The 26,458-nt window shown below is 43.1% G+C and overlaps 4 protein-coding genes and 1 long non-coding RNA gene across 14 annotated transcripts in view; 3 read left to right on the plus strand and 2 right to left on the minus strand.

Moving 5' to 3' along the window:
* Positions 1 to 559: 559 nt before the first annotated feature.
* Positions 560 to 4,409, minus strand: LOC143894146 (uncharacterized). Of its 4 annotated transcripts, XR_013256004.1 has the most exons (5): positions 4,395 to 4,409; positions 4,109 to 4,310; positions 2,450 to 3,065; positions 1,746 to 2,289; positions 560 to 1,666 (listed from the first exon to the last, which is right to left on the minus strand). It is a non-coding gene; the product is annotated as an uncharacterized LOC143894146 (long non-coding RNA). The 4 variants fall into 4 exon arrangements; XR_013256005.1 differs by lacking the exons at positions 4,109 to 4,310; positions 4,395 to 4,409 and adding an exon at positions 3,686 to 3,703; XR_013256003.1 differs by lacking the exons at positions 4,109 to 4,310; positions 4,395 to 4,409 and adding an exon at positions 3,345 to 3,643.
* On the plus strand, positions 1,639 to 3,196 carry LOC143894141 (chymotrypsin-1). The gene is made up of 4 exons (XM_077400245.1): positions 1,639 to 1,781; positions 1,936 to 2,249; positions 2,397 to 2,648; positions 2,783 to 3,196. The coding sequence occupies exons 1-4, from the start codon at positions 1,739 to 1,741 to the stop codon at positions 2,915 to 2,917; spliced, it is 744 nt and encodes a 247-aa protein (XP_077256371.1). The 5' UTR covers positions 1,639 to 1,738; the 3' UTR covers positions 2,918 to 3,196.
* On the plus strand, positions 3,730 to 4,573 carry LOC143894143 (uncharacterized). The gene is made up of 4 exons (XM_077400247.1): positions 3,730 to 3,852; positions 3,938 to 4,140; positions 4,227 to 4,321; positions 4,401 to 4,573. Exons 1-4 carry the CDS (start codon positions 3,840 to 3,842, stop codon positions 4,531 to 4,533), a joined length of 444 nt encoding a protein of 147 aa, XP_077256373.1. The 5' UTR covers positions 3,730 to 3,839; the 3' UTR covers positions 4,534 to 4,573.
* A 570-nt stretch (positions 4,574 to 5,143) lies between these two features.
* Positions 5,144 to 9,248, plus strand: Oaf (BRICHOS-like domain-containing protein out at first). Its single transcript, XM_077400244.1, has 4 exons — positions 5,144 to 5,411; positions 5,643 to 5,756; positions 5,850 to 6,168; positions 6,258 to 9,248. Exons 1-4 carry the CDS (start codon positions 5,316 to 5,318, stop codon positions 6,560 to 6,562), a joined length of 834 nt encoding a protein of 277 aa, XP_077256370.1. The 5' UTR covers positions 5,144 to 5,315; the 3' UTR covers positions 6,563 to 9,248.
* A 389-nt stretch (positions 9,249 to 9,637) lies between these two features.
* LOC143894136 (uncharacterized) overlaps positions 9,638 to 26,458 on the minus strand; it is a 44,017-nt gene continuing 27,196 nt past the window's right edge. For 6 of the 7 annotated variants that reach the window (XM_077400234.1, XM_077400235.1, XM_077400232.1 and 3 more), the window contains 7 exons: positions 24,595 to 24,781; positions 23,774 to 24,047; positions 13,208 to 13,430; positions 12,746 to 12,945; positions 12,276 to 12,490; positions 11,695 to 12,004; positions 9,638 to 11,363 (listed from right to left, as the gene is read on the minus strand). In XM_077400234.1, coding sequence (XP_077256360.1) covers positions 10,831 to 11,363; positions 11,695 to 12,004; positions 12,276 to 12,490; positions 12,746 to 12,945; positions 13,208 to 13,430; positions 23,774 to 24,047; positions 24,595 to 24,781 — 1,942 coding nt within the window. In that variant the 3' untranslated portion in view covers positions 9,638 to 10,830. The remainder of the gene's footprint in view (positions 11,364 to 11,694; positions 12,005 to 12,275; positions 12,491 to 12,745; positions 12,946 to 13,207; positions 13,431 to 23,773; positions 24,048 to 24,594; positions 24,782 to 26,458) is intronic. The other variant, XM_077400236.1, reaches the window with a different exon arrangement.

Here is a 26,458-nt window from a genome sequence, read left to right on the forward strand (position 1 = left end):
GTTAATTTGTTAAATTAGTAAAGGGAATAAAATAAAATGTTTTATTAAAAATTTAAAATGTTTTAATTGTTTAAGATTTTTACAATCCAAAAGAATAATCGATTGTATTATAGTTGATCAACTTTTATTGCTTATACGACGTCTGTTAAACGGGGAGCACACACTTAATACATTATGGCAGGAGAAGTGATTGTTGATACATTGCCGTATATTGATCAAGGATATGATAGAAAAGCGGTGAATAAGAATTATATTCATTTAGGTATTTTTTTCGGATTTGCTCCTTTTAGGTTAGGAGCGTTAACGCCTTCAACCCTTATAATATTAAATGCGATAGGTTTATACGTTGATGTTATGTTTAGAAAAGTCATCGCGTATTTTTTTTTTTTCATTTCGCGAAGTATTTATTTCTTATTGTTTTCGATACTTTCAGATTCTTCGAAAATAAAGATATTTATATTTACACAGCCGTGGTTTTATATAAGTTTGCTAAGTGAGATGTATCGAAAAGTAATTACTTAATTTCAAGAACTCGTTTATTTAATGATAATCGAGGGAAAAAAATATTGTTTTTTTTTTTTAAACGAGATCTTTTTCTCTTTTTTAATGAGATTTTCATGACTCGAATTTTATTTATCCAATTGTTCGTTCAAGCATATATGAATTGCACGTGTTAGCTAATAACTTGTGCTTCGCTGATTCCAAAATTGCATACATACATGTATGATACATACACAGCTTAACAAATCATCAGCAGATATTGATAATAAAGATAACACAAAATGTTTAATTCAGAGTTTCGTCTTTACCTTAAATTGTGTGTTATCTGAATTTCTCTTGAATTTCTTTATGGCTTAATATTTTTTATGCGATAAACTGCAACGTACAATTGCAATACCCATCAGATAGTTAGAAAATCGAAAGAACATCCATAACGGATATCATCTTCAGAGCATCTTAATTTAATATTCTCTGGATGTCTAGAGAAATAATAGCTGAATAAGAGTTCTAAAACCATTCTATGTATCAGAGATATTTTACAAATGTATTTCTCGTGCACATTAAAAGAAAACAATTCTAAGAGTAAGATAAAAATTAAATCGTATACTTATTGTTCAATATTTGCAACATTGTAAATTGTAAGATAGATTATATATTTAGTACATGTTGAAAGTATACAATTTTATTCTCTATATTATCTTGAGTTCCTTTTGCATTTAACGTATTAAAAAATGACGCGATTTACATTTCTGTATAATATATATTAGACAGTAGGAATAAGTAATCTCTAATTTTTCTCATAATCATAGAAATATAGTTTCTAGTATAAAATAAAAAATGTTAGACTGTACCACTAAGAATTTCTATTTAATTAACTTGAATGTCAAGCAAAATAAAATTTTCTATTTGCTTTTCGATATCTTACGTTATTTCGCTTGAATGAACGATCAGCTCTAATACAATAATAATGAAGAGATACGCCTCATGTTTCATTATTTGCACGTTTTATCGTTCTTCTCCATTTAACTGATACCGCGTAACTAAGTGTGCAATATTTGATTTTGTTGTATTTTTCTCATTGAAATGCGGGGTGTGTCATCGCGTTTATTTACTGCAAAAAATGTGGCCAGCTGTTCGCCGAGATCGGGTTGCAGATATGAATGCGCTATAAAAAGAAAGTATATAAATTATTGTCCTTACTCTCAGTTTCATTTTTGACCTGAGATAATTATCGATCATGCTACCTTTTATTTTCTTGGTGGTCGGCGTTCTGGCGCAACGTAAGTAAAATACAATATTGTACAATGACAAAATATTCTCTCGTTATTTTTCGCCTCCGATGAACATCTTGCTCATCAGTCATCATATATACCGTCGTTCGTTCCGCGAGAAATGCATATTTATTGTTAGCATATATATATCATCGATTTACAGAGACGTTCGCTGACGATCCCGAACAGATCGTCGGCGGTACGCCTGCCGCACCAGGCGAATTCCCACACCAAGCTTCCCTGAGGGTCAATGGCAATCACATTTGCGGCGGCTCTATCATCGCCCCGACCAAGATCCTGACTGCTGCACATTGCGTGGACGGCATCGTATATCCGCCCTACAACAACTTGAGGATTGCCACTGGCACCATCCAAATCAATGGAGGAAAGCTCCATACTGTGTCGAAAGTTGCCGTACATCCGCAATATTCCGGCAGAAGGGAAGATGCTTGGAGGAATGACGTTGCGGTGATCACGGTAGGTCGACGTTCGGATAGTTCGCCACTGTGATTTGCCTCTGCAATTTCAAAAACGTCAGCTTATAATTTTTTTCTAATTTCTTTTAACGTCTTTTATTTAAAATCGCCTGTATCAGTCATCTGTTCTGTCATTCGTTCATTTCAGCTCAGATCGCCGATTAAATACGACCAATACCAATCCGCGATCGATCTGACTACCTCTAAGCCTCGCGCTGGACAGACAGCAACCCTATCCGGATGGGGTAGAACCACTACGGGTGGATCACTCGCGCGCAGTCTTCTCAAGATGAACCAAGCCGTGGTCTCGCAGAACCAATGTCAGCAATATCACCGTGGTATGCCCTTGACCGGCAGCCACTTGTGCACGCTCAATCGCTTTGGAATTGGTGCTTGCCAGGTAAGTAACATACATTGTTGAATATGTGGGAATATATAGGATCCCTGAAAGAGACGTACGATTGATCGATCAGTTGGAAAAGACTTGATATTATAGTTAAACGAAAACTTTATGAAAATTGTCTGCATTTCCAGGGTGACAGCGGTGGGCCGCTCATCAGCAACGGTGTACAGATCGGTATTACTTCCTGGGTTCTGCCTTGCGCTCAGGGTGTGCCTGATGTCTACACCGATGTCTTCTATCATCGCCAATTCATCAGATATGCTTAAGAAGATACGTAAAGGCAATCTATGAGATATATAAACAGCATAGACGACAGACGTATGTTCGGTGTATCACGTTAACTGTTAACCACCGCGCCGAAAGAATTAGGTACCGCTGTTGCTTCGAAGCTGTACGCAGATACGTCGGTCGCATCTTTAAAAAAGAAAAGAGAAACATTTCTGTATATTTTCATCTTAATAAATATATAAACGTTATGATTAAATCTAACAAAGTTGTTGATTTTTAATTGATATTGATATAATAAAGTCTTTTCAGTTTTATGAGATATATAACCTATTTTGCAAGTTGTCATTTATCACCAGCTTCCCTAACATATACGAAAAGTATCGACAATCCTTATTTTTATTTTAAGTACGCAATATAGAAAAAGTTGTATAAAATTAAGATTCTTTGATAGCAAACTATAAGTACTCGCCGCATTGCACTTCTATAATTTTTTGTTTGATGACGTCAAAGCGAAAAAAGTTGAGAATTGACACGCTGAGAATTCTTGCGTGCCATTTTCAAATAAAGAGATATTTTTGCATGAAATAACACTATCATCTTTTCGCGTTTTTTAATAGCTCAATACTTTTGATATGATAAATTGTAACATGCGACGATAATATCTCCACAAAAGAAAATAATTAAGATTCCTAAGAAATCGAAAAATATTTCGATTTAATTTCAAATAATTCGATCTTGTGGAATATTATTAAAAATTTTCGAATTCTTTATTTTTACGTAGAATATAATAAATTTGACATATGTACGTTGGGAATAAGAGCATTATCGACCAAACAATTGGGTCTCATATGTCGCAAGTTCAGGCAGGTCTCGCATCAGGTCGTGTAAAACACAATATAGTTGTTGGAAGTATACTAAAAGTACAATTTTTAACATTTCGGTAGAACAGTGATTTGTATTATGGCACATTTTGGTAAGCCAACGACTTCACTTTCGAAAATTTTAGTCATCGTCATACGTGTCGCTTTGCGAGTATTTTATAAGTATCGCTATTGTAGATATTTCGAACGGGGAAGAAGAAGCGGAGATTCGAGATGCTAATTCCTTCGCAAGTCATTCAGAATCGAGAGAGGAGCTCGATGAATTTGATTTAGTTCACGGTAAAAAATTGCAATCCCCGATACTTGGTTGCCATTATCAACTTCTTGATTTACCAACAAGTTGCATACCGTCAACCATCCTGGATATATCTCTGCTGCACGTAAGATTCAACGGCATGCATTTTGGTAGTTTTGCCATTGACTGTCGACAACTATATCATCGATAATTACATTCTCCTACTTGCAGATTCCCGTTTATGCCCATTTAAAGATATATGACCTGAAGCCTGTGCGGCTGCCGGAGGCACCGTCGATTTTATCGGCTTTGCAACTGCAATTTTCGTGAGTCATGAGTCATGAAGTTTTACCTCTGCGCGTACGTTTGTTCGTCATTTTTAATATTATCACGCTTTACTTTCAGAGAAGGCACCGTAATCAGCAAATCCTCGAGGGAAATATCGTCGACCGCGCGATTAAGCGAGGACGATGGAGTATCCGCTTCGTGCAGCGCTCGAAATAGTATAAAGATTAATAAGAATAAACGACGAACGTAATTGTAAACTTAAATATCAACACGAACAAAGATATACATATACACATTTTTTAAATGTACGTTTTTTATTTTTCGCAAATGTGCTCGCGGATTTCATTCTATATTTTTACCCATTTTCTTCTTTCTCTACATCAAGGATATTTATATATCAAGTATATATATACCTTATTGTCGATTTGCAAAACTTTTGATTTTTTATGATTTAAGATTCCGAACTCGCGATTCTTAAAAGCTTGGAAAATTTTTAGAATTTTAAATTGCAACCCCTTCTTTTGCCCATTCTCCCGATACTTTATTAATTTTCGAGATTGTCTTGATTTTCGCGATTTGAAATCTCAAATTCCTGCTCCCTGTGCGCTCAGATAAATCGTTTGCCGTCTGTAATCTAACGTTCAACTTCTTCGCTAAGCGAGATTTGAATTTCGGGCCAACTTTTTTTAAAAGGTGACCAGTGAATTTTTCTTTCAACGTAGAATTGGCCATACTGGATCGAAAACATGGTGGACAGAAATGTAGGCGGTCGAAGGGGTAGAGAGAGAGAGAGAGAGTGAGAGAGAGAGAGAGAGAGAGAGAGAGAGAGAGAGAGAGAGAGAGAGAGAGAGAGAGAGAGAGAGTGAGAGGGCGGGAGGGGAAAAAAAGGAGCGGAGCAGCGCTTGACGCATTAGGTTATAATACTCGATGGAGTAATCTCTGTTTTTTTTTCTACGCGAATTTTCCGGCTCGTCGCCGTCGGCCCGGACGAGGAGGCGAGCCGAGCGTCGACAGTGATTTAACAATGCGACAATGAGGATGCTCAACGAGTTTCTCGCGATCTGCGTCGTGTTGCAGTGTTTTTACGATGTATGCACTACACACTTGCTCATAAACGTCAAAAATCAGGTGAGTGAATGTCTCTTACGCTCTCCATTCAGCAGCTCCACTTTTATATTCATAATTCATAATTTGTACAAAATTATAAAAAAAAAAAAAAGATTATAAAGACATTTCCCCTGAGTTAACCTCAAACGTAATTTAACGCAAATGTTGAATATTATTAGCGAATAAGTAGAGCTTGAGGATAATTTTCCCTATTATTAATATTACTAATGAGAAATTTGTTTTTACTTGTAGGGCGGTGATATTCTTCTAGAAACAATCTCGTCTAACGTTACGGAAGATCTGATTACTCTCGAATTCCAACGTTCCGATGGCACCCTGGTCACGCAACTCATCGATTTCAAAAACGTATAATTATTTTTACATTTTAAAGAACCTGCGAGAAAGAAGAGAAGGATCTTCGTGATTTATTCCTATACAAACAATTATGGTTTTTCACAGGAAGTTCAAGTTATAAAAGCTCTGGTACTCGGCGAGGAGGAACGCGGGCAAAATCAGTATCAAGTTATGTGTTTCGTGAATCATTTTTACAAAGTAGATTTTATATCGTCCGACGCGATGTCCAAGCTACGCCAGAAGAATCCGGGTACCGTGCGCGTGGCGGAGGAGGATAGGGGTCATGTCAATTATACGATGGACTTGTTTCTGGACGTTTCTCAGTCCAAAGAAATCTCGAAGCACGTTACTACGCTCTGCGCGGAAGCAGCTGGATCGACTTACACTAGAAATGACGATATAAAACAGTGGATTCAAAGACCAGGTACTTATCCGTAATAAAATGTGGGGCGATCAGTGTCTCGTACATATGTGTAGTATATGTGTAGATATCAATTTTTATGACATTCCTAGGTTCCTCGGAAGAGTTACTCATGGCAGCTGTGTATAACTTTACCAATGTGCCACAATCGGGCATGAATGACACAAGGTCACTGCTGGTCTCTAAATGTGCTGACACATCAAACCTCTGGGCACCTTGCACGTGCTCCCTCGAATTATGCATCGGCTGGTATCCGTGTGGTCTGAAGTTTTGCAAAGGAAAGTCAGATGGCAAGAAGGTAGCGAGCAGCTATCGATGTGGCATAAAAACCTGTAAGAAGTGTTTTATATTCTCATATTATTCTAAAATGAAACAGAACTGTTTATGGGATGAATGACATATAAGGACGTTATAGATTAAAATTTTGACTATAAGCACGTTGCTGTGCAATAGAAAGAAATGAGAAGCTAGAAACAAATTAAATATCTCAGAAAAATTGTTTTAATTACTCTAAGTAGTTAAAATGTGAATCAGACTTAAAAAAAAAAAAACTGAAACTTTTAATACTTTTTTATTAATTTGAATTTATGTATATATACATATAAAAGATAATTTAATGCTTTTTTAGTAAATATGAACTAAACATTTATTTATTGACAATTCTCTTTCGTGAATTGATTTAAATGTAAAATTTTTTTGTTTTATATATTTTACTCTAGATTATATCGTGATTAAAGCCAAAGCAAATCGAGCAAGAATATTTTTGCAAGATTGTATATTAGATTTATGCTGGGGAGGTCTTTAAAGGTCTTTAAAAAATTTTATAACGATAAGTGGGTTACATTTTAAAAGGGTTTATGTTAAGTGATGAACAAAGAGAATTTTTATTTAATTCTCGTCTACGGAAATTCACTATCGCTATACGTAATTATGTAGATTTTACTGAATGGATATTTGTAACATTTGTAACTTCTTTTACGTCTAATTTACATCAGCATTTTATTTCCGTACATTCCAAGATTCGTAATACAATGTTTTGACATATTTTATTACAAATATTGTTGTTAATTCTACTTTTGTAGAATTCAATTTTCTGCCATAAAAAAAATTTAAAGAAACGCAAAACTGTCCGTATACAGATAGAAGAACATTGTTCGTTGTGATCAGCAATTGCATGTGTTCCAGGAATACTATTCGCAGAGAGATACTTTTACTTCCATTAAATTTATCTAACATTCCCAGTCGTTATATTATTTACATTTACAAGTGAAATCATTCCAGTATACCCGATAATTTTTATATTACCTATTATATCTAATACTTTTTCGTACTGGCTATATGTTACAAATAATCCATTCAAAAGAAATGACAGAAATGTTCTATTTTATTTCTCAAACAAAAACGTCAAGCTAATTGTGTATTACGTAACAATGTACGTTAGAGAGTTTTATACGTGATTTGTAAAGCTGCCATTTATACACATTGTATGTGTATACATTATATGTTGTAATTGTACATAATGCGGACACATATATGCAAAGACACAAATATAACGATAGATATCGATGATCTATAAATTCGTGTTAATAGCAGAAAATTGTACAGTTTATGTAAGATTTGCAGTACCGTGCGAGACTTTATAAGATTATTAGATATCAATTTATATTGATACATTAAGTATCCGCAATTTATAACGAATGTCTTTGCACGTTTCAATGAGAGGGTATACCTAGCGGATCATTGTGAATAAGACTGCAAAATCTGTCCATTTAACGTATATAATGGTTAAGCCATTGCTCTCTAAAATCCCTCACATATACATTGTACTTCGTTCGAAGGGAATACATACGTATACTTACGCTTGTAATCCGACGTTCGCGAAACAATTACGATAAACATCTAGCAATATTTGTCGTTTTTAGTCAGGAACCACTACCTATACTGCGAATAGAAGATGTACAATGCAGCGTGTTAATGCGTGCCGAGGAGAATGTACTTGGCGCGATTCTCTAAATAGACCTCGCTACCTATTGTCGTGTCCTTTTAGCAGTCGATTGCTACGAACGCAGAAATAGTGATAAATCGAGGCATTCACGATGCGGAACAGAGCCGGGATTGAGCAACTGAAATTATTCTAACGATTAAATTTACTGCTAATCGATCTCAAGGTTTTTCTTAATTATTAAGCACAGCATTTAAAGCACGTATATAAATTCTGCGACAAGAGCAATGTTCCTTTTCACTCAACTAAAATATGACAAAATCACTTGCCGCCTTGATTTTTTTCCTAACACGCACAAGTCGACAGAAAATCTTATATATTTTTACTCTTGAAGTTATATTCTAAATATATTTACTCTCAATTTTTTTTAAATCTTTTGTCTCAGTAAAAATCCCGGTTCTGCTGTAAACGATTGATATAAATTGTACCGAGCGACGTCAGCCTTGTTTATACATACTGTAACGGTAAAGCAAATCATAAACGTCGCACAACTCGATTACATTTACGTGTAAATCACTGGGGATTAATACATAAAATGTGACAGAATAAATTCATAAATAATACGCTATTTATATAGAAATATGTATATAAATTCAGCAGAGAGACTTGGAGATTAATTTCGAAGTCTTACTTTGGCATCGACTTTAGCATCGATCATTTTAGTTACAATAAATGGCTTTGCGACGGATATTAGAAAGGGCGACATGTGCAATAACAATTTCTAGAGAGATGACGAGAGAGGGATATTTATAAATATCCTATTATAGAAGAGATATTGTGAAATATTTATAATTTATTTAATACTTGTTTTCTTCATGTGCCTGTTGTTTAATAAATATATTATATTTATTTGGTAAAAAACTTTACCTATAGCTATCTGAGACCTGACGCAAGAAGGTGTCATATAATTGTATAATGGAAAATGAGAAATATTTGTCAATATTTAACCATTGTATCAACCCCCTTTGATGTAATTTATGGGTATCACTACACTATGTATGATTTCAGCTTTACACATAATGTTGTATCTTATACACATATTTTTTATATATATTTAATAAAAAGAATTAATATACATACATGTGTGTGTTTTAATGACGAGGAGCGGTAATCCTGAAAGATCGTTTTTTAATACACATGCGTGATTAAAAATATATTTGCGTGATATGTCATTTCGCGGGAGACATCAACTTTTTTCGGAAAGTTGTATGATTTTATCGTATACCAAATTTCTCAATGAGAAATTTATTTTGAATGAAGAATGTGAGTATATATGGATAACACGTAATATTTTACAATATAATTTATATATATGTATGTGTGTCTCTCTCTCATACATATATTGTGTGTACCTACCATACGCATGTGTGCGTTACATATATAATAAAATAAACGATATGCACCACACGAGATGCATTAAGAACATATTTCTTGTGGAAGGATATCCTTTGAAGAATATATGCAGATAAATATTTGTTCATAATTGATTCTATTAAGTACGATACATTAATAATATTAATATCTAATAATGTTAATTAACAGGCAATATAATAATAGCAAAATAATAATAATTTAGTTTTATCCATAATTCTTTACACATCTCTATACACATCGAAGCCATGTTGCACCACTCGCATTTCTACAAAACTTAATGTGCAGTTTGCACAAGTTGCTAGAAATGTCACTCTGATGAGCAAGAAAAAGAAAATTTATTTACAACAAAAACATACATTGGTTTATGTAAATCATCGTTTAAAAACGAGCTTTTGGATAAAGCTCACAGTGACATAGCACCTAAAGTAAATGCTGCTATCTCAGAGTAAATACGAGAAAACTTACCGATGCAAAACATTTCTCGACATGTGAAAGTTTTCTAAAACATTTCTAATAACGTAAATTTAATATCTCTCGCTATCGTTATCATATCTCTGCTACTGTATTACCTTTGATAATGAAACTAATGTGACATCTATGTGAGTATACAATTCACTCTGCAATTTTAATGCTACACTAGCCGTGCACCATTAGCCGCCTATCATTACGTTTTCTGAGGTCCTAAAGTGTTCATATAAGATTGTAGAGATCCAAATTTATTATCTTGTGAAAAATTTCAATAAAATGATATTCATTATAATAAAATGCGATGACATTCTTGATCGTATCAGGCAGTTTATCATTGTTTGTATCGTATAATTATATTCGTCATATTTTTATCGGAATTTCGTTTACCGCAACTTGTTGACAGGCGACAATTGTACGTCACTGACTCGCATGAATGCAATTTCAGTTGTACTGAAATCCATAAGAGATCGTGCTTATACACAGGGGATACTCATAGATAGAGTTCCGAAAGATAAAAATTGTAATTAAATATTTTCCGTGCTGGAAATTGAACGAATCGAGTGGCAAATAATATCTTTTGCTCGTGTGAAAACTTGGAGCTGAAATATTGTTTCCGAAGTTAACGAGAAAGACGCACCCTTTTATCACGAGATAAAAATGCTTTGATATATATCGAGTAGCACCAGCCACGTGATGACGTCAAATGTGCACATAAGCGTTCTGTTCTTCCCGACCGCGTGAACGAAAGAAGAGTCTCTGAAATTCGCACGTCAGTCCAACCCGAAACCTGTGGATCGGTCTGTGCACTAGAAGGAGAAACACTAACTACTGTAGCAAGTCTTGCGCACGTCCGCAAGTATAACACTGAAATCGTCGTCAGCCTTGGGCACGTGTTCCATACTCTGCTGCTGTTGTGGCTGCGATTGCTGATGTTGCTGCGTCACTGAGTGATCCGTGTACTTGGACACCTCCAATCCCGGGTGATATTGTTCCATGGTATGACCGATCGCGACGTTAGGACAACGAGCGTCTTTGTTGCCCTGCTGATCGTCGACGATGCACTGAGAATTCGACATATCCAGCTGAGATTGCGGCGGTGTCCCGTAGTAGCGCAGATCGCTGGCGTAGTTATGGTTGCTATCCAACATACTCTGCGAGGACAGGCTCGAGTGTCCTACGCTCGGATGGGAATACTTGAAATATTTTTCCAGCTGGAGCGTTTGCTGCTGATCGTCCTCGGCGCTCATACCGTGATCGATGTGACCGCCGAGAATCGTGTGCTGCTGCTGGCCGCTGCCGGAGGACGCGTCTGTCTGATACTCCTGATGATGCGACATTTGGTATCGATGTGTCACTGCGTCAAGAAATTAAAAAAAAAAAAGATAATGGCACCGTTATTGAAAATTCTACTGTAATTCTTTGACATTCACCGTGAATAGATATTCAGAAAGATTCTATCCCAGTATCTCTTTGATACTCTCATATCTCGAAAAAACGATTTTATTTAGAAAACGCTAAGAGCAATTATTTTCAAATTATTTCTCTTGCTTATATATCTTTCCTGCAATAAAGGATAATACTAGCTATTGCGTTCCTCGATCCTGTATGTATCAAGATTCTTCTATTCCTAGTCGAGTTCTACGAGCCTTTGAATTTAACGTGCGTGAACGAGAGCAAAACGTTACCGGGACAACTTTCGGCGGCCCCGCGGATTCCTATGGGCTGCTGTCGACTGCCCGCGCATTGGACCGGATTGTAATTGCTCTCGACGGTAGACTGCATCGAATAGTTGGTCGTGCTCTTGGACGTCTGCGTGCCGCTGTAGTGCTGCAACGATTGATCGTGCGGCGAGGCGACCGGTGGATAAAACGTGCCCGTGACGGAGCCGACGTTGTCGAAACCGGAGCGTAGCTTATTGCACGACACCATCATACCGTTCGCTATGCCCACCGCGGCTATGCTCGTGGATTGTCTCTCGAAGTTCAAATAGCCCACCTGAGTGACGAGAAACGTAATAATTGCCTGAGAGGGTTGCTCGATCTGGTCTGACACGGAATAATTCGGCGTGACGTGGAGAAATCACAAACTAGATTTAAATTTATTTATGAAAGAAGAATTAATTTAGTTCTCTCCATCAAATTACAGCAAAAAGTAATTAAATATATATTTTTATATTATTTTTTTGTATTTCGACGAACCACATAGTTTATAGAAGATTGCAGCCGTAACGTAGTATATAAAAATATCAGGTGTGCGGAATACGTACGGATTTTTTATACGTTAAAGTATCCGTGTAACCGCCGGAATTCTGACACGATGATATGCTAGTGTTACTAACGTGACCCGTGTGCAGCTGATTGTCGCTACTCATAAAGGTGTATCGTTTCTGATCGCTCATGTCTCCGTGTTGCTTCGAGGTACCTTCCATCAGATCTCGTTCTGGATCCTGATTTTGAGCGGACGATAAATGACCGCCGTCACCTAGATTAGTACATTAATATTAAATCATCTCAATAACTGTTTCATATTTATTTTAATTGTTTCGTAATTCTAATCGCATCGTGTCGTTTTTCAAACAAAGTCTAAAATTTCTTTTATTTTTTCACAAAAAATCTCCTTGGTTGTATCATTAGTTCAGAAACACCATGTATCTTGAGCTTGTCTCTGTAAGATATGAATCTCAAATAAATAAAATTTATTCAATTATCCGATCAATTTTCGATTTTAAAAATTTACCGTCGGGCTCGGGACTGGCCACCGGAGATATGTCCGGGCTGTGGATGATGGGCGTGTAAGGACTGCCGTAGATCGAATTATTTTCCGATTTGTACTCCTGGATACTCTGCTGTTGTTGTTGATGATACAGGGATGAGATCGGGGAATGGCCACCCCATGGGATTTGAGACATGCCCTGATGGTAACTGTCCATCTTGGACCTTAAACGCATACAACACTTATGATGCGTCGCTTTATAATCGCATGCGGTGTGTGTGTGTGTATATATATATATATATATATATATATATTCCTTATCAGGACAAATACGTCATTGCTAAATCTCGGCTACAATGTTAACATCGTCGAAATCATAACGCCGTCGTCGGCGTTTAAATATCGCCGGAATCTCTCAATTAACCGCGGCGGTTAGCTCGCACGTACCTTCATTAGCGGAAAGTACGGGCCGGAGTATCGACTTACATGGAATGATGAATCGGCGGGCCGGCAGGGTTGGACCTGTTGCCCGCGGTGTTGGTCGCCGAGGGAGGCGAGGACGGTGCACCGGGTGTCCGTTTCGCGTGCTTCCTGCGCCGCGGCCTGTACTTGTAATTCGGGTGTTCCTGCATGTGTATGACCCGGAGCCTCTCGGCCTCCTCGACGTAGGGCCTCCTGTCTTGCGGCGTCAGCCCTCGCCATTTCTTTCCTGCGAGAATCCCGAACAAAGCAGCCGTCAAGTAAAGAACGTGAGACAGGAAAAAAAGAGAAACCGAGAGCGGAGCGCACGCAAAATGATTAAGCGACACACGGTATGTACAACAGAATTAGCCTTACCGTCGTTCCGGAACTCCCTGTGCCGCATAAACAGTCAAAATACTAAAGATATAATACAATAAAGTGTCAAAGAATGTGCGGATATTTATATCGCCGCAATTCTTGGGTATACTAAAATACTTTTGCATAAACTATTGAAAGACATTTTGATAATTTTTACAGATTGGCAATGCTGGAATTGACAAACGCGTTAATGTTAAATAAAAATTAATATAATAATAATAATAATTTTTTTTGTGAAATGGTCTTTTCAGTTAAAAATGTAAGCTTGAAATATCTCTTAAATTCGCTATTTAGGAGATATCTCAGTGTCAGATTAGGGCACGTGTCTGTCGCGAGCATTGAAAAAAATTGTTCAATTAAAAATTATGCCTCAAACTGAACCTTTGATGAATTGAAATACGCTTGGAAAACGAGTAAAAACGAATCAAGTTCCATCGTCTGCTTAGAAGATAAATTCATTGGACGATCTTTTTTTTTTTTTAAATCATAGACGTTATCAGCGCCAAATTACGCCGCTTTAATATAGCGATTACATGTGCAAAATCTCGCGTGTTCGTATAAATTACCTCCTCTTCAATAATGGGGCGAGGCCACGATGTATACATCTCGATATCCCGAATCTCGATGAAATCGTCGGCCGATCCCTTTGGCTAACGACGCGCTTAATTCGACTTACGAGAGAGAGAGAGAGATTTTATTTTATTTCCCTCTCTTCCTCGTTGCCCCGATATACGTAATGCAAAACGAGCACAGAAATGATCTCTCCTCCCGTCGCACATACACGGCGTATATACACGTACGGATATACGTATTTACAGGTGGGCTTGGTCGGCGGCGGCGGCGGCGGGTCTTGGTCCGACGACCAAGCCTGATGGAATCTGCCTTAGTTGCGTTCAATATGCCAACATGGTAGGCCGGAATATCATTAAACGAGGCATAAGGGTTAATACAAACGTAAGATGTTCGCGACAAGACGAAAAAATTAAGCGCAAGATATTACATATATACGTATTACGCAGAGCTACGGCAAAAATTTCGTATATAAATATATAGAAATATGTATACACATAAATAAATACGTATATATTTATGTATAAATGTATAATATATGTATAATATGTATATACGCACTCACAAACATATATAGTTATGCGTACAGTCTTGCAAAGGTACATAGGCGCATGGGGGCGTAGATATGGGTGCGCCCGTGCCTTCGGCCAGCCACAAGGCACGAACCATTATTTCATATTTCATTTTGTATATTTCATCTCCGGAGGAGAGAAAGAGAAAGAAAGAGAGAAACGTTGACCCAGAGGAGTCCGCGCGAGAGGGAGGGCCGGAAAGTATGAGAGAAAAAAACAAAAGCGCAAATCGATCGTTGTCGAAATCGCACTTCGTCGTGGCGAACCCTTTCCGCCCTATGGATAATAAACAGTCGCGACAGTGCTTTCAGTACTCTCAAAGATGCTTCTGTGGCGAAGAAAAGCGGGGGGAGAGAGAGAAGAAAGAGAGAAAGGGAAGGAAAGAAAGGATTCTCGCAAAAGAGGAGAACGCTTTTGTCGCCCGACAATGTTCTCCCGCCTATAGCGACTTCTCGTTTCTCTCGGGTTCCGGCCAGCCGACTCTTCAACCTCTTAGCCCGAAAAAAAAAGAAAGAAAGAGGAGCCCGGAGAGGGACTATACCCGGCAAAGGGGACACGAATGAGGTTTTCGGCTAACAATAAGTACACTTAATTTAATATTCCTGAGCGCGCGCGAGAGCGGCGAGTTATCCCTGGCGGTGATTCATCATCACACCCGCGCACGCTGCGTCCCACCGTGATGTCCTCGTTAAGTATTCTAATGGTTGGCGTGTACCTCTAATTTACTGCGCTTAGGCCGCGGCCCGGTCGGACGACTTCATTAATTTCGATGTTTCGAGCAAAAGCGGGCTGCGCGCCGCGCCGTCGAATTAGGTGCGTCGCCGGGGGGAGGACGTCTGGGTCGAATCGTCAGTTTGTTCAGCGTGATCCTCGCGGGTGCCCCCCCGTGCCCCGCGCGTGTAATCGAGCAACGAGCGGGGAACGCGTGCCTCTCTTAAATAGACACCACAGTATTATCGAAAAATTATATATTATTATGAAAATTTCAGTTATATGCCAGTATTATTGAAGATTATTATTAAAGACGTCGTAAACTTATAAAAATAAAGGCGTACGTGATAACCGGTATACAATTGGTGACGAAATCGTCTCGGTATTCAGTCTCTGTACTAAATTGCGCTCCGTCCGCCGTGCATATATTGCGAACGTGAATATTTTGTATAAGAATGTTCGATGCTAATAGGCTTTCCATTTTGCGATTTCTATCGGCTCACGCAGTTCCATCTTAGCGGAGAGATTATAAATTAGCTAGTCGGGCATCGGGACAAATTGCGAGACTTGCAGCCGGCGAGCGAAATCGCGCGTGTCGAAAGGTCCCAATCGAGAGTCTCCGCGTCGCGTCGTCGCGCAAGAATTACGCGCGCGCGTCCCGTTTCGCCGCGACATCCCAGCCGTTGACATTTTCCAGAAAGCTCGTTCGTTCTACCGCCTAATTAACGATTCCGCGGTGATTTACGCACGCGTCAGCCGGTAATTCACTTGGCCAGCGATCCGCGATTAAACCTTCGTCGTTTTTCTCTTTCACTCTCTTTTTCCCTTTCTCATTCCCGAGTGTGCGCGACCATGCAGCAGACACTTCGGGAATTTCGTTATGGTCGCGGACGGTAGGATTAGATGCTCGCGCGCGGACTGGCACGTGACATTTTCAGAATCGAGCGAGAAACTTCTCGCACGCGGCATTTAGAATATAACCGACCGACCGATCGGATCCTCGCAGAGTTAGTTAACGCTCGATTAATCCTCCATAGTCTGTTTCGTCGGCTTTAATTATGTACATACGAATTCCCAATAAATCCTCGAATTGACACAATATTTTTCGAGTTGGTTTGCTTTTTGGCATCAAGCACTCGCGCTTGAGCGATCACCAACATCCTCGCCTCGAGGAGAGCGCCAGCCGTTCTCCAAAGTCGAAATTCAAGAAATGCGAAATAAAATGTATATAGAAAATCATGATGCGTCGCATAGGCGATATTACGCGTGCAATGGCGCGATGTAGGAGAGACGAGGAGGGTCGAGATGAAGCGAGGAAGAGGAAAAAGAGGGGGGCCGGAGCGAGGCCCACATCTCGGTGGGACCGCGCATCGCGCGCGCGTACCCCGCCCAACCTGGGTCGCCCACTGTCACCATTAATAATACGTCTCCCGTCCCGTGATGTATCTCATCTCCCTTCGCCCACCGACGCGCCGCGCGCGCACACCGACGCGTTCACCTGTACAGATGCGGGAGGCGTCGATGCGGCACTGCGCCACGATCTGGGAGGGGTCCGTTATACGCTGGAAACGTTTTCCCGAATTCGACGAGGATCAGGAAACCGCGGTATCGATCGAAAAGATAAGCGACGCCGTCGATCGTTGCAAAATTAGCCGTTTAATCGCGCTTTTATTGGCGCACGCTGAACTAGAAACGAAAGAACGTTCGCGGAAATTTCGTAAGCCTCGAAGGAATTAAGTTAATGTCGCTCGACTCTCTAACGATGACACGTCTATTGTGTCCACTTGCCAACTGACAAAGACGTCAGGTAGGCTCGTAGGTAGGCACACCACCCGGTGCTCGCCATTCAAGCTCCGTAACACGTCGAGAATGCGTACGATCGACTCGAGTACGAGCGGGCACGTGGACGAGTTTCATCTCCTCGTGTTCCGCTGAGACGCAATCCCGACGACCGGACCCCTGGCGCCTCGTGGCACAAAGGAAAAGGGCGTGAGATCTTAATGAGATATCTCTCAAAAGTTGAAACTCGGAAGGGCGTGAAGTGACGGAGAAATCCAGGAGGGAATTGTCACACCGTTCCCTTTAATCTGGGCGGCTCTCCGCGCTCTCCGTGTAACGCGGAGAGACGAGAGGATACGGAAGGAAGAAAGAAGAAAAGGAAAGAGACACCGCGCGACGTGCCAACGTCCGTCTCGGATTTCCTCCGTGAAGAATCGACCGGAAAAAGCGGCGCGTTACAGTCGTCGCGCCTTGTTCTTCAGACACGTGTCACGAAACCGCGAAAGAAACGTTTCCGCGCTGCCGCGACGGCGGAAAGACAGTGACACGTCCGCACTCCTTCCTTCGTCGAGGGGACGCGGACGCGAAGAGATACGCCGCGTCGTCAACTTCAGCCGAACTTTGCGGGAGAGTTCGCGTTCGCGGGACGACCGACGAATCGGCGTGAGAAATCTCGGCGGACGATTCCGCGCGCAATTTCGCGGAAGAGAATTCCGCCGCGCGATTCCGGATTCTAATTCCGCTAAATATCTCTCGCGTTGATTCGCGTCAGGCGCGACGGAGGAAAAACGAAACTCGCGCTTCCCAATCAAATTCGCCCACGCTCGTCGTGCCGCTTGTAAATCATTCGGTACGTCATAAGGTATCGCGACGCACGAGCGTCGCGTGAATTATCATATCACTCCATCTGTCGTTTTTTTATCTCTTTTTTTTCTCTCTCTCTCTCTTCTTTCCGATCCGACCCGTATAGGCGTGGTGCGGACGATCCACGTCGAAGATCACGAGAGGGACAAAAGTCGGAGTCGCGGATGAATCGGCCGATGAAGCCCGTCCACGCTCGAGGGCTTCCTCCTCCCTCTCTCCCACCTTTACCCGCCCTCTCGCCCGTCCCCACGTGTATTTTCATAAATATAATAATTTATTTCTATCTCGTCGCGAAACACACACACACACCGAGCGAGGCTAGGAACTCGGTCTTTCGTCGTCATCCTCGTCGTCGGGAGGTAAGGTATAAGGTAAGGGTGCGGCCACAGACTCCGCTCTCGACTCCACCTCATTACCCGGCATTCTATGCAGAGACCGCGCTTATGGCTTATTATTGCTTTGGCTTAGCCAACCCGTCGGTTCCTTCGTCCTTCTTGCAGACACATACATATGTACCCGCGATCCCCGTATGTATACGGATACAATGTATACAACGCAGAGGATACAGGGTGACGCACGTGAAACGCGACACGGTTCGACATCGCCGAAATCGGGAATTTCAGGGAAGGACGTTTCCGAGAGTGACGAAGGAGTTTCTTTCTTTCATCTGCGATCTTGTCGCGCTCGTTAAATTATTACTATCATTAATATTTATGAGAACGTAATGCGTGCGCTCGTGCGGCTGCGATGCGTTTCCGATCACGGGGTACGACGTTTGCAGTACACGTCCGTCCGTTTATTCGTGCGTTCCTCCGACGATCGCCCCTCACCCTTCGCCCGGCCTCATTTTATATGTATGCGCAATTATTGGTCCCGATCTTGTCTCGCGGTTCGTTATGTTGCTTCGCCTACTACGGCTGCTAGAGAGGAGGCATTTTCCCCTCTGCTTACGTCCGTGCGTAATGCCCTCGCACGAGACTTTTGTCGGTACGATCGATCGAAGGCGAACGTGCGTAAAGAGGTTTCGCTCGGAGAGATTTAACCTGGTGCAACATCAACCGCCTCGGTCGGCGGATACCCTATAAGAGAAGTGTATACAACCAAGATTAGGCGCGACTTTTTAAACACCGTAACGCCGGACGGGAGAGGCGCGTATATACGCGCCGACCTGCGCTAAACCGATTTGCGCCGATCGAGCCGATCGCCGAACAACTTTACTAGTCGATGATTGCCAGATTGATGATGATGGTGGCGGTTTAAACGCGCCCGATCGAAACGAGTTTACTAATGCGCCCGTGTGCGCGGACGGTATAGAGAAACAAATGAGTTTCGTGATCGTACGAGAGGCCGATCTTGTCTCGGATTAATCGAGCATCGTCGTAGAAAAACGAACAAGTTTCTCCGCGGGTCGGACTCGGGCCACGAAAGAGAGAAGAGAGTAGAGAACGAAGAAGACGGCATATAACAAGGATGAACGAATTTAATTGAAGGCACGGGGGGAGTCCGGCTTCATTATCAAATTGAATTAAAATAAGATGGAAAAAGAATCTTCCCTGTGCAAATCCTGGGCGTGGGATGAAAAACGAGATCGTAAACGATTCGATAACGATATAACCATTCGCGATTAATGCGTAGATTTTTATATGTTTGCATAGCACGATTCGCGAGAAAACAACGTTGGTTTTAACGATTATAAAAAAAGCGCTTCGCGAAGAAGTATCGTTCGTAATAATAAATTTACAATGTGCAGTACTTTTTACTAACGCGATTGATAAAAATACAATATATAATCGATTATTAATTTTTACAGTAACAGTTACTGTGTAACGTCGTTATATTCCAATTTTACGATAAAGGGAGATATGTTTACGTGATTGACACTACGGTATTCTCTCCGTGCGTAACGTTTCTACACTCAACCCGCCGCGCGCCGCCGTGTTCGCCGTGTCGAAATCTCGCTCGATGATCCATTTTTCCGTACAATGGCGTATCAGCGATCGAGACCTATATATCCACGCTGCATTTAGCCGTGCAGCAGGATGTAGGCTGCCGCTTTAGATCTCGGCCCGACCTCTCTTCTTTCTCCTCTATGAATATTTTTACGAAAACGCAATTTACAGAGTGGGCAGAGCCGATTCCAGCCTCAGAAGTTCATCCACCGTGCAGCCGAGGTGCTATTGTTCGAGAGCCGGCCGAGATGTGGAGACGGAGGGGAAGCGGAACGGGAGGGGGGAGGTGGCGAGGAGGGAGGATGGGGCATCGGGAGAGTGATATACGTATATGCACGTATTGTACGTACGCGAAGAAAAGTGGGCCTTTCCCTCGGAGTTCAGACCGTTCTTACGCACTTCCACCGCGTCTATTTAGTTTCAATCGGCCGCCAATCTTTTCCCCTATCTACCCCATCTCGCGGCGATTTAAAAGGTCACCGTGTCTCTCGGCACGGCTTATTACGTTTTATTATCTCAATAATATATTTAAATATCGAGACGCTTGGCGGCCGGACGTTTTTACGCCCGGCGGCGCGATTTCGTTTAAACACACGATCGATATATCCTCGCGGAAATTTTAGTTTCGGTCCAAAAGTGTGTAATTATCGGCGTCGACTCTTGGAATCGAGAGTTTCGGAGAGAAACGACGTGCGAAACACGGCTGGTACTTATACCCGCACGGCCAATAATTTTCAATCGGCCGGCGCACCGTCCCTTAAATCGACCAACGACGTCGACGTTATCGGCCCTTCCGCGGCGAGCACCATTATGGTGAGATACCGTACATGCCGATCCGTCGTTTAAGGGCCACAAACGGAAGGCGGTTCGGTATTTTACGAGAGAAGACGAACATATCTTCCTCTCGCGGGGAAGAATATACAGTGTCTCGTCCGTTCTTCGGTCCGGTCGTGGCCTCTCCGACCGACTTAAAATAGCGTCTCGTTGACGAAAATTTCGACTACCGTAGATTCTTAGTTTCTAACGATGATTCCGAACAACCGGCTCGTAGATTAGATTCCTGCCGAGATAATATGCCGCGAAAAATGAAACAAGAAGCCAGATTTCGTTATCCGTTTACAGATTCCAAGATTTACTCGAGCCAGGATCCTTCGAGTTTCGACACCGAATAATAAACCTCGTTCGGCGCTCCCTCAATATTTCGAAACAATCGTTGTCTCGTGCATTTTTGTCTAACGATCTCTTTCTCCGTCTGTCTCCGTCTCTCGAGGGGACATCCCGTATATACGCATATGTCACCCGTAGGGAAGGGAGAGGGAAGTAATCGGAGGCACTAAACCACGATACCGCGTTGGCAGTTTAGAGCCCTCTGTATCTTCGGCGCTGTCGCCGGTGGTACAACACACGCCCGGTATTATTTGCGGGCTGCCACATTTGTCGTAGGTGGTCCCGCGACACGGCGCAGTGGCGTCGCGCGGCGTTTATGCGCTATGTACGAGACAACAGCGCGGTATATCGTCGTGGGTCTCGTTCCGCGCGCGGTGCCGATCTCGCGGATAAACAATCTCGCGCGATAAACCGTCGTCGTCGTCGCCGTCGCCGGCGCGGGCGTTCCGCTAATTAACGGCGGAATTAACGACATGGCCCCGCGAAAGCCATACGCGACGGTACGACAATGACGACAATGACGACATTGACGACGACGACGACGACGACGACGACGACGACGACGACGGCGCGCGATCGTCCGGGATGACTACCCGATTTGGGGCGCGCGAACGCGTTAATTTCTAACGTTGACAGACGCGAGATCCCGAAGGCGGGCTAACGGTCGGGGCCAACGATTTAATAAAGATGCGCGGGCACGCGTGTCACCGGATATAAGGTGCCCATACGGCCCCCATCGGCGTATATCGTGCGTTGCGTGCCCCGAGACATCGACAGCGACGTACGCGTATACCACGTTCGCTCGTGTGTGCGTATACATGTAGGTACAATGGATGTACGAACCCGCGTGTGCGCGCACGCCGACGCAAAACACGCTCGCACGCGCGCGCTCCGCTGCACGCGCGTGTGTTCCGCGCGCGCGGATGGACGAGCTAACGGACGGACGTACGTACGTACGGATGGATAGACGGGATGGACGGATCGACACACAGCACGCGCATGAATATGTAGGATGTCTGGAGAGAAAAAAAAGAAGACGGAGGGAAAGAGTGGGGGCGGCGAAAGACCCGGCGCGCATAGTAATCGGAGCCGCGTCATGCCAATAACATCGCGCCGATCGCCTAATGCCTGATCGATAAACTCAACGGAGTTTTCCTTATTCCGTACCGATAACAGGCGCGAGACGAGGGAGAGATAAACATATAGGGAGCGGAGGGGGTAAATTGGTGATTTACGGCTTTACGGGTTTGCTCGTCGGCGCGAGACAAGAGAGAGAGAAAGACAGAGAGACAAAGAGAGCGAAGGTAAAGTGAAAAAGGGAAAAAGACGCGATTCCAGGTGGAGGAGAGCACGTGTGCACGCAGCACACGCGCGCGCGAGTGTAAACACTAAACACACTGTGCCTCGCGCAGGGCGCTGGAAATGGGCAACGGGTGAGGTAGGTGGAGGAGAAGTTTACAATTTTCTGCACGACGGCCGCTCGATCGTTCAAATGCCAATAACGTTGCGGATGCCAATTGCCGATAATTCAAGGTGTACCTGCCCACGATAACGCGCGCGAAGGAGAGAGCGAGCGCGCCGATCGGCGCTGACAGATCGTTAGGTACCGGGTGATGGGCTCTTGATTTTAACACTCGGGGAGACACGCCAAGGATGTCGGGGAGAAAGGAGGGAAAAGAGGAGAGAAAAGGAAGAACCGCAAGACCGTCCGCAAAGCTCGCTGGTTTTCGTGAAATCGGCGATTCGCGCATCGAATCGTCGGAACGAAGGAGTTGCCGATGCGTGCCGCCGTCGTTATTCGAACGTCTGTATCACGTACGTTTAGAGAGAGACGTTGCTGGGGAATCGCCGAGCGATAACGTAACGATCGGAGTCACATTCGCGAAGAGTACTCGAACGCGCGAGTGGCGCGGCGCGATAAGAGAGAACGATTTCCCTATCTCGATCGCGCAGGTGGGTTCGCGATACGAACGAGATGAGATCGCGAATTATATTCGCGCGGTGACCGGGTTTGCGATCCTCGATCACGCGTTTCGGCGGAAAAAGACTACTGCGTTAACGAGTTTTTTTTCCCTCATTCGGCTGCGATCCTCGAGAGAAAGCTCTCACACCTTTCTTCTCGTCTTGTTAAAAATTCAGCTTCGACTCTAACGCGTAATTGAATTAATTCCATATTTTCGCCCGACGCCTGTAATTAATTTAATGATAACGCGCCGCGCGGCGTGGAAGATTTTTTTTTCCTGCTTTCTTATTCCCAGAGTCTCGGTTTCCCGGTGGAAAAGCCATTTTCCCGCGAGCAGCGCGCCAACATTGTTTCCGCGCACGTGTATTTTTATTAACCTCGACCTCTGTTGTATCCATCCGGCGGTAGGCAATTTTCCTATAACGAGGTAACCTCGATGCGCCTTAATTGCATTTTAAAAGATACAATGTTTTTTTAATAAATCGACCGATCTGCTTAACATAGAAAAATGCGTGAATACATCAGTGGCTCTATTTAAAAGCATTGGAGATTCTAGATCCGTAAATTATGAGAACTACAAGCCTTCTGATCGTTCTAAGAAAGGGGAAAAGGGGAGAATTATTTCATGCGCACTTACCAAGCATCTTGCTGAGATCGGCATTGTGGAGATCGGGATTTTCATCGGCCAACTTCTTGCGCTCGACCTTTGCCCAGACCATAAACGCGTTCATCGGACGACGTATCCGTTGCTCCTTGAGGCTCCTTTGGGCGGTGCCGCCGCCGGGATGGCACATCTTCACTCCCGCGGGAATCGGCGAGATGCCCGGCTGGTATTCCAGCGACGGGCCGGAGGCCAGCCAGGGCATGTCCTCCAGTCGCTGTTGCGCCGGGCCGGTCAGCATGCTCGGTATCTGGTTTCAGGAAACGGCGTGTTTCGTGAGACATATACATTCTCGTGGACGTTTATTTACTCGACGACGCGTGTGTGTTTCAAGAGCGTGAAAATCTCTCTCAGCGCGAGTTCTAAGCAACGCGACGTAACTGCAACGAGAGGTTCTCGAGTGAGATATATATGAAGACGTCGAACGGTGGATATTTGTTTTGGCGAACGGCGTTACGGCGCCGACAATCGCGTCATTAAGATACCGAGCGACGACTAACGACAGAACGAAACGTGGGATTAATGAGTCGATCGCGCTTCGCGCCGGACATACGATTTTGCTATCGTTCCCTCCGGCTGCCATTATTCCGCGCGCGGCAGGGCGGCGGGGTTCGACTATCCCCATATGCGTTCCCGAACGGTTGTACGCGCGCGTTGTCGTGAACGTTTTACGTAGGTGTGTTTACAACGCCGAGCGCGAGAATGTACGCAACGTGTGCAAACGCGGAGGCACGCGGATTTATTTCGAGAACGACGGTTATAGATTCGGAATCCGAAATCGGATCGAAAGGCCGTACCGAGATGATTTGGGTGTCCATGGGCATCGAGCTGTCGTTGCCGTCGATACCGGAGTCGATGTCGTAGGCCCTCGACGTGGGAGTCGCGTAGAGCGAGGAATGGAGCGCCAGGAGCCCGGCGGAGCCGCCGTAACCGCTCACCGCCGGTGGTGGTGTCACCTCACCCCTGTCGTAATTGTCCAGCATCCTGCAAAAGTCGAAGAAGAATCCGTTCAGTCGTATTCTCAGTCGTCATCAATCAAATAATTAATTATTATTTGCCTATTTATCATTTCAGTCTTTCTTAGGCCCGGTGTCCACGATGCAAGAACTGTGTCCGAGTTTCGGTTTAAGCCACGGAAACTGCTACTTTTCTGTAAGAGCTGCAAGTTGCGTGGCTTAAATCGAAACTTGGACACAGTTCTTGCATCGTGGACACCGGGCTTTATATACTCGTAAGGTAAAGGTACCAATACGTGCGGACACCTTTATTATTTATAACGCGAATAAAAATCAAAGACAACAATATTTTTTTCTTGTAGTTTGAAACTTTAATTATAGTATCCAAACGTTTATTTCTATAAATTTATATTTTTTTAAAGGTATCCAGACATAGGTACGTGCGTATTGGTACATTTATCTACTCTTAAGTGTCTCTTAAGTGTCCTTTATCTTATATTACTGCTTTTTCATTGTAATATTTTCCTAACGCTCTTTGTATACATTATTATGTTATCGTACGTTAATGCTTTTTCAACGAAGCATATTTCCCAAGGACAGATAAATACAACTGCTACCATCGTATCACTTTACTAATTTTACATAATCGTCTTGTCGAGATTACGTTATCCGACATTCGTTTGTTACTTTTGGGACATATTGCTGCAATCTCGACGCTTACCGAACGTCCATCCAAACTGAACGTCACAATGGATCCCGCCGCGGTATTTGATTTAGTAATCGCTTATTGATCGTCCAACGGCGGAAAGCGCGACGGTGCGTTCGCGTGCGAGTGCAATCGAACGCAATCGCGATTCGCCGAGGAATAAACTGCTGTGATAATAAGCCGCGGCCGCGCTAGGAGTCGATCGATCCGAACCGGCACCAACATTCCCGACGACGATGACTCCGTGTTCCTCCCGACGATCATGGTATCGCGGCTGCGCCCGGTAGTAATTGACTCCGGCGTTTCTCCCGATCTCGAGAACGAGCGAATGAAATCCCCGTGCGGGTCGGCTCTCGTGCCCGAGCGGCCGATTGATCTGTCAACCGTTCCGTTAGGAAAAGAGTCGTGTGTGATCGACATGAATGAACCATTCAAGGCCACTTAATGGAATTCCCACGATTGTCCTTAAGGCATTATGCGACCGTGCGCCGGGTATAATAGTACGAACAGCTGTCTGTCGCGCGAGCGAGCGAGCGAGCGAGCGCGTGCGCGCGCGAACACACATTTTCGCAGCTATACCTACACGTACACACGCGTATGCACGGTGTCCTAGGCAAACTGCGCTGCGACACACGTAATGCACACGTACGATATTCCGCGAATGTGTGCACGATACCTGCGCACGAATGTTCCATATAATGGCCATTGTTTCATTCGGCGTTCGGCGAGATGCTGCGACGCACGTCGGTCAAAAAAAAAAAAAAAAAAGAAGAAGAAGGAAACGTACCGGCATTTTCATTCGATAAACCTCGCGCTGGTTAGACGCGCTCGTTTTTGTCACCCTTTATATCGGTAGGGAGAAACACAAAAACACATAGTCCAAGAAAGAGAGAAAGAGATGGAGAGAAAGAGTCACGTTCCGTCGGCTGATAAAACCGGCGGCTTGCTTCGTATCGAAGTATATCGTATCGAATACGGTCCGATACGAATCACGGCTTA

The sequence above is a fragment of the Temnothorax americanus genome, unplaced genomic scaffold (genome assembly GCF_048541705.1).
Source record: "Temnothorax americanus isolate GAGA-0224 unplaced genomic scaffold, ASM4854170v1 Scaffold13, whole genome shotgun sequence".
NCBI lineage: Eukaryota > Metazoa > Arthropoda > Insecta > Hymenoptera > Formicidae > Temnothorax > Temnothorax americanus.

Excerpts from the sequence above, each read along its gene's own strand:
- LOC143894141 (XM_077400245.1), top strand. The coding sequence starts at position 1,739 with ATGCTACCTTTTATTTTCTTGGTGGTCGGCGTTCTGGCGCAAC. Across the intron at positions 1,782-1,935 it reads GGTCGGCGTTCTGGCGCAAC|AGACGTTCGCTGACGATCCC; the intron begins GTAAGTAAAATA and ends ATCGATTTACAG. Across the intron at positions 2,649-2,782 it reads TTGGAATTGGTGCTTGCCAG|GGTGACAGCGGTGGGCCGCT; the intron begins GTAAGTAACATA and ends CTGCATTTCCAG.
- LOC143894143 (XM_077400247.1), top strand. Across the intron at positions 4,141-4,226 it reads TGGATATATCTCTGCTGCAC|ATTCCCGTTTATGCCCATTT; the intron begins GTAAGATTCAAC and ends TCCTACTTGCAG. Across the intron at positions 4,322-4,400 it reads GCTTTGCAACTGCAATTTTC|AGAAGGCACCGTAATCAGCA; the intron begins GTGAGTCATGAG and ends CTTTACTTTCAG.
- Oaf (XM_077400244.1), top strand. The coding sequence starts at position 5,316 with ATGAGGATGCTCAACGAGTTTCTCGCGATCTGCGTCGTGTTGCAGTGT. Across the intron at positions 5,412-5,642 it reads TCATAAACGTCAAAAATCAG|GGCGGTGATATTCTTCTAGA; the intron begins GTGAGTGAATGT and ends TTTTACTTGTAG. Across the intron at positions 6,169-6,257 it reads ACAGTGGATTCAAAGACCAG|GTTCCTCGGAAGAGTTACTC; the intron begins GTACTTATCCGT and ends TGACATTCCTAG.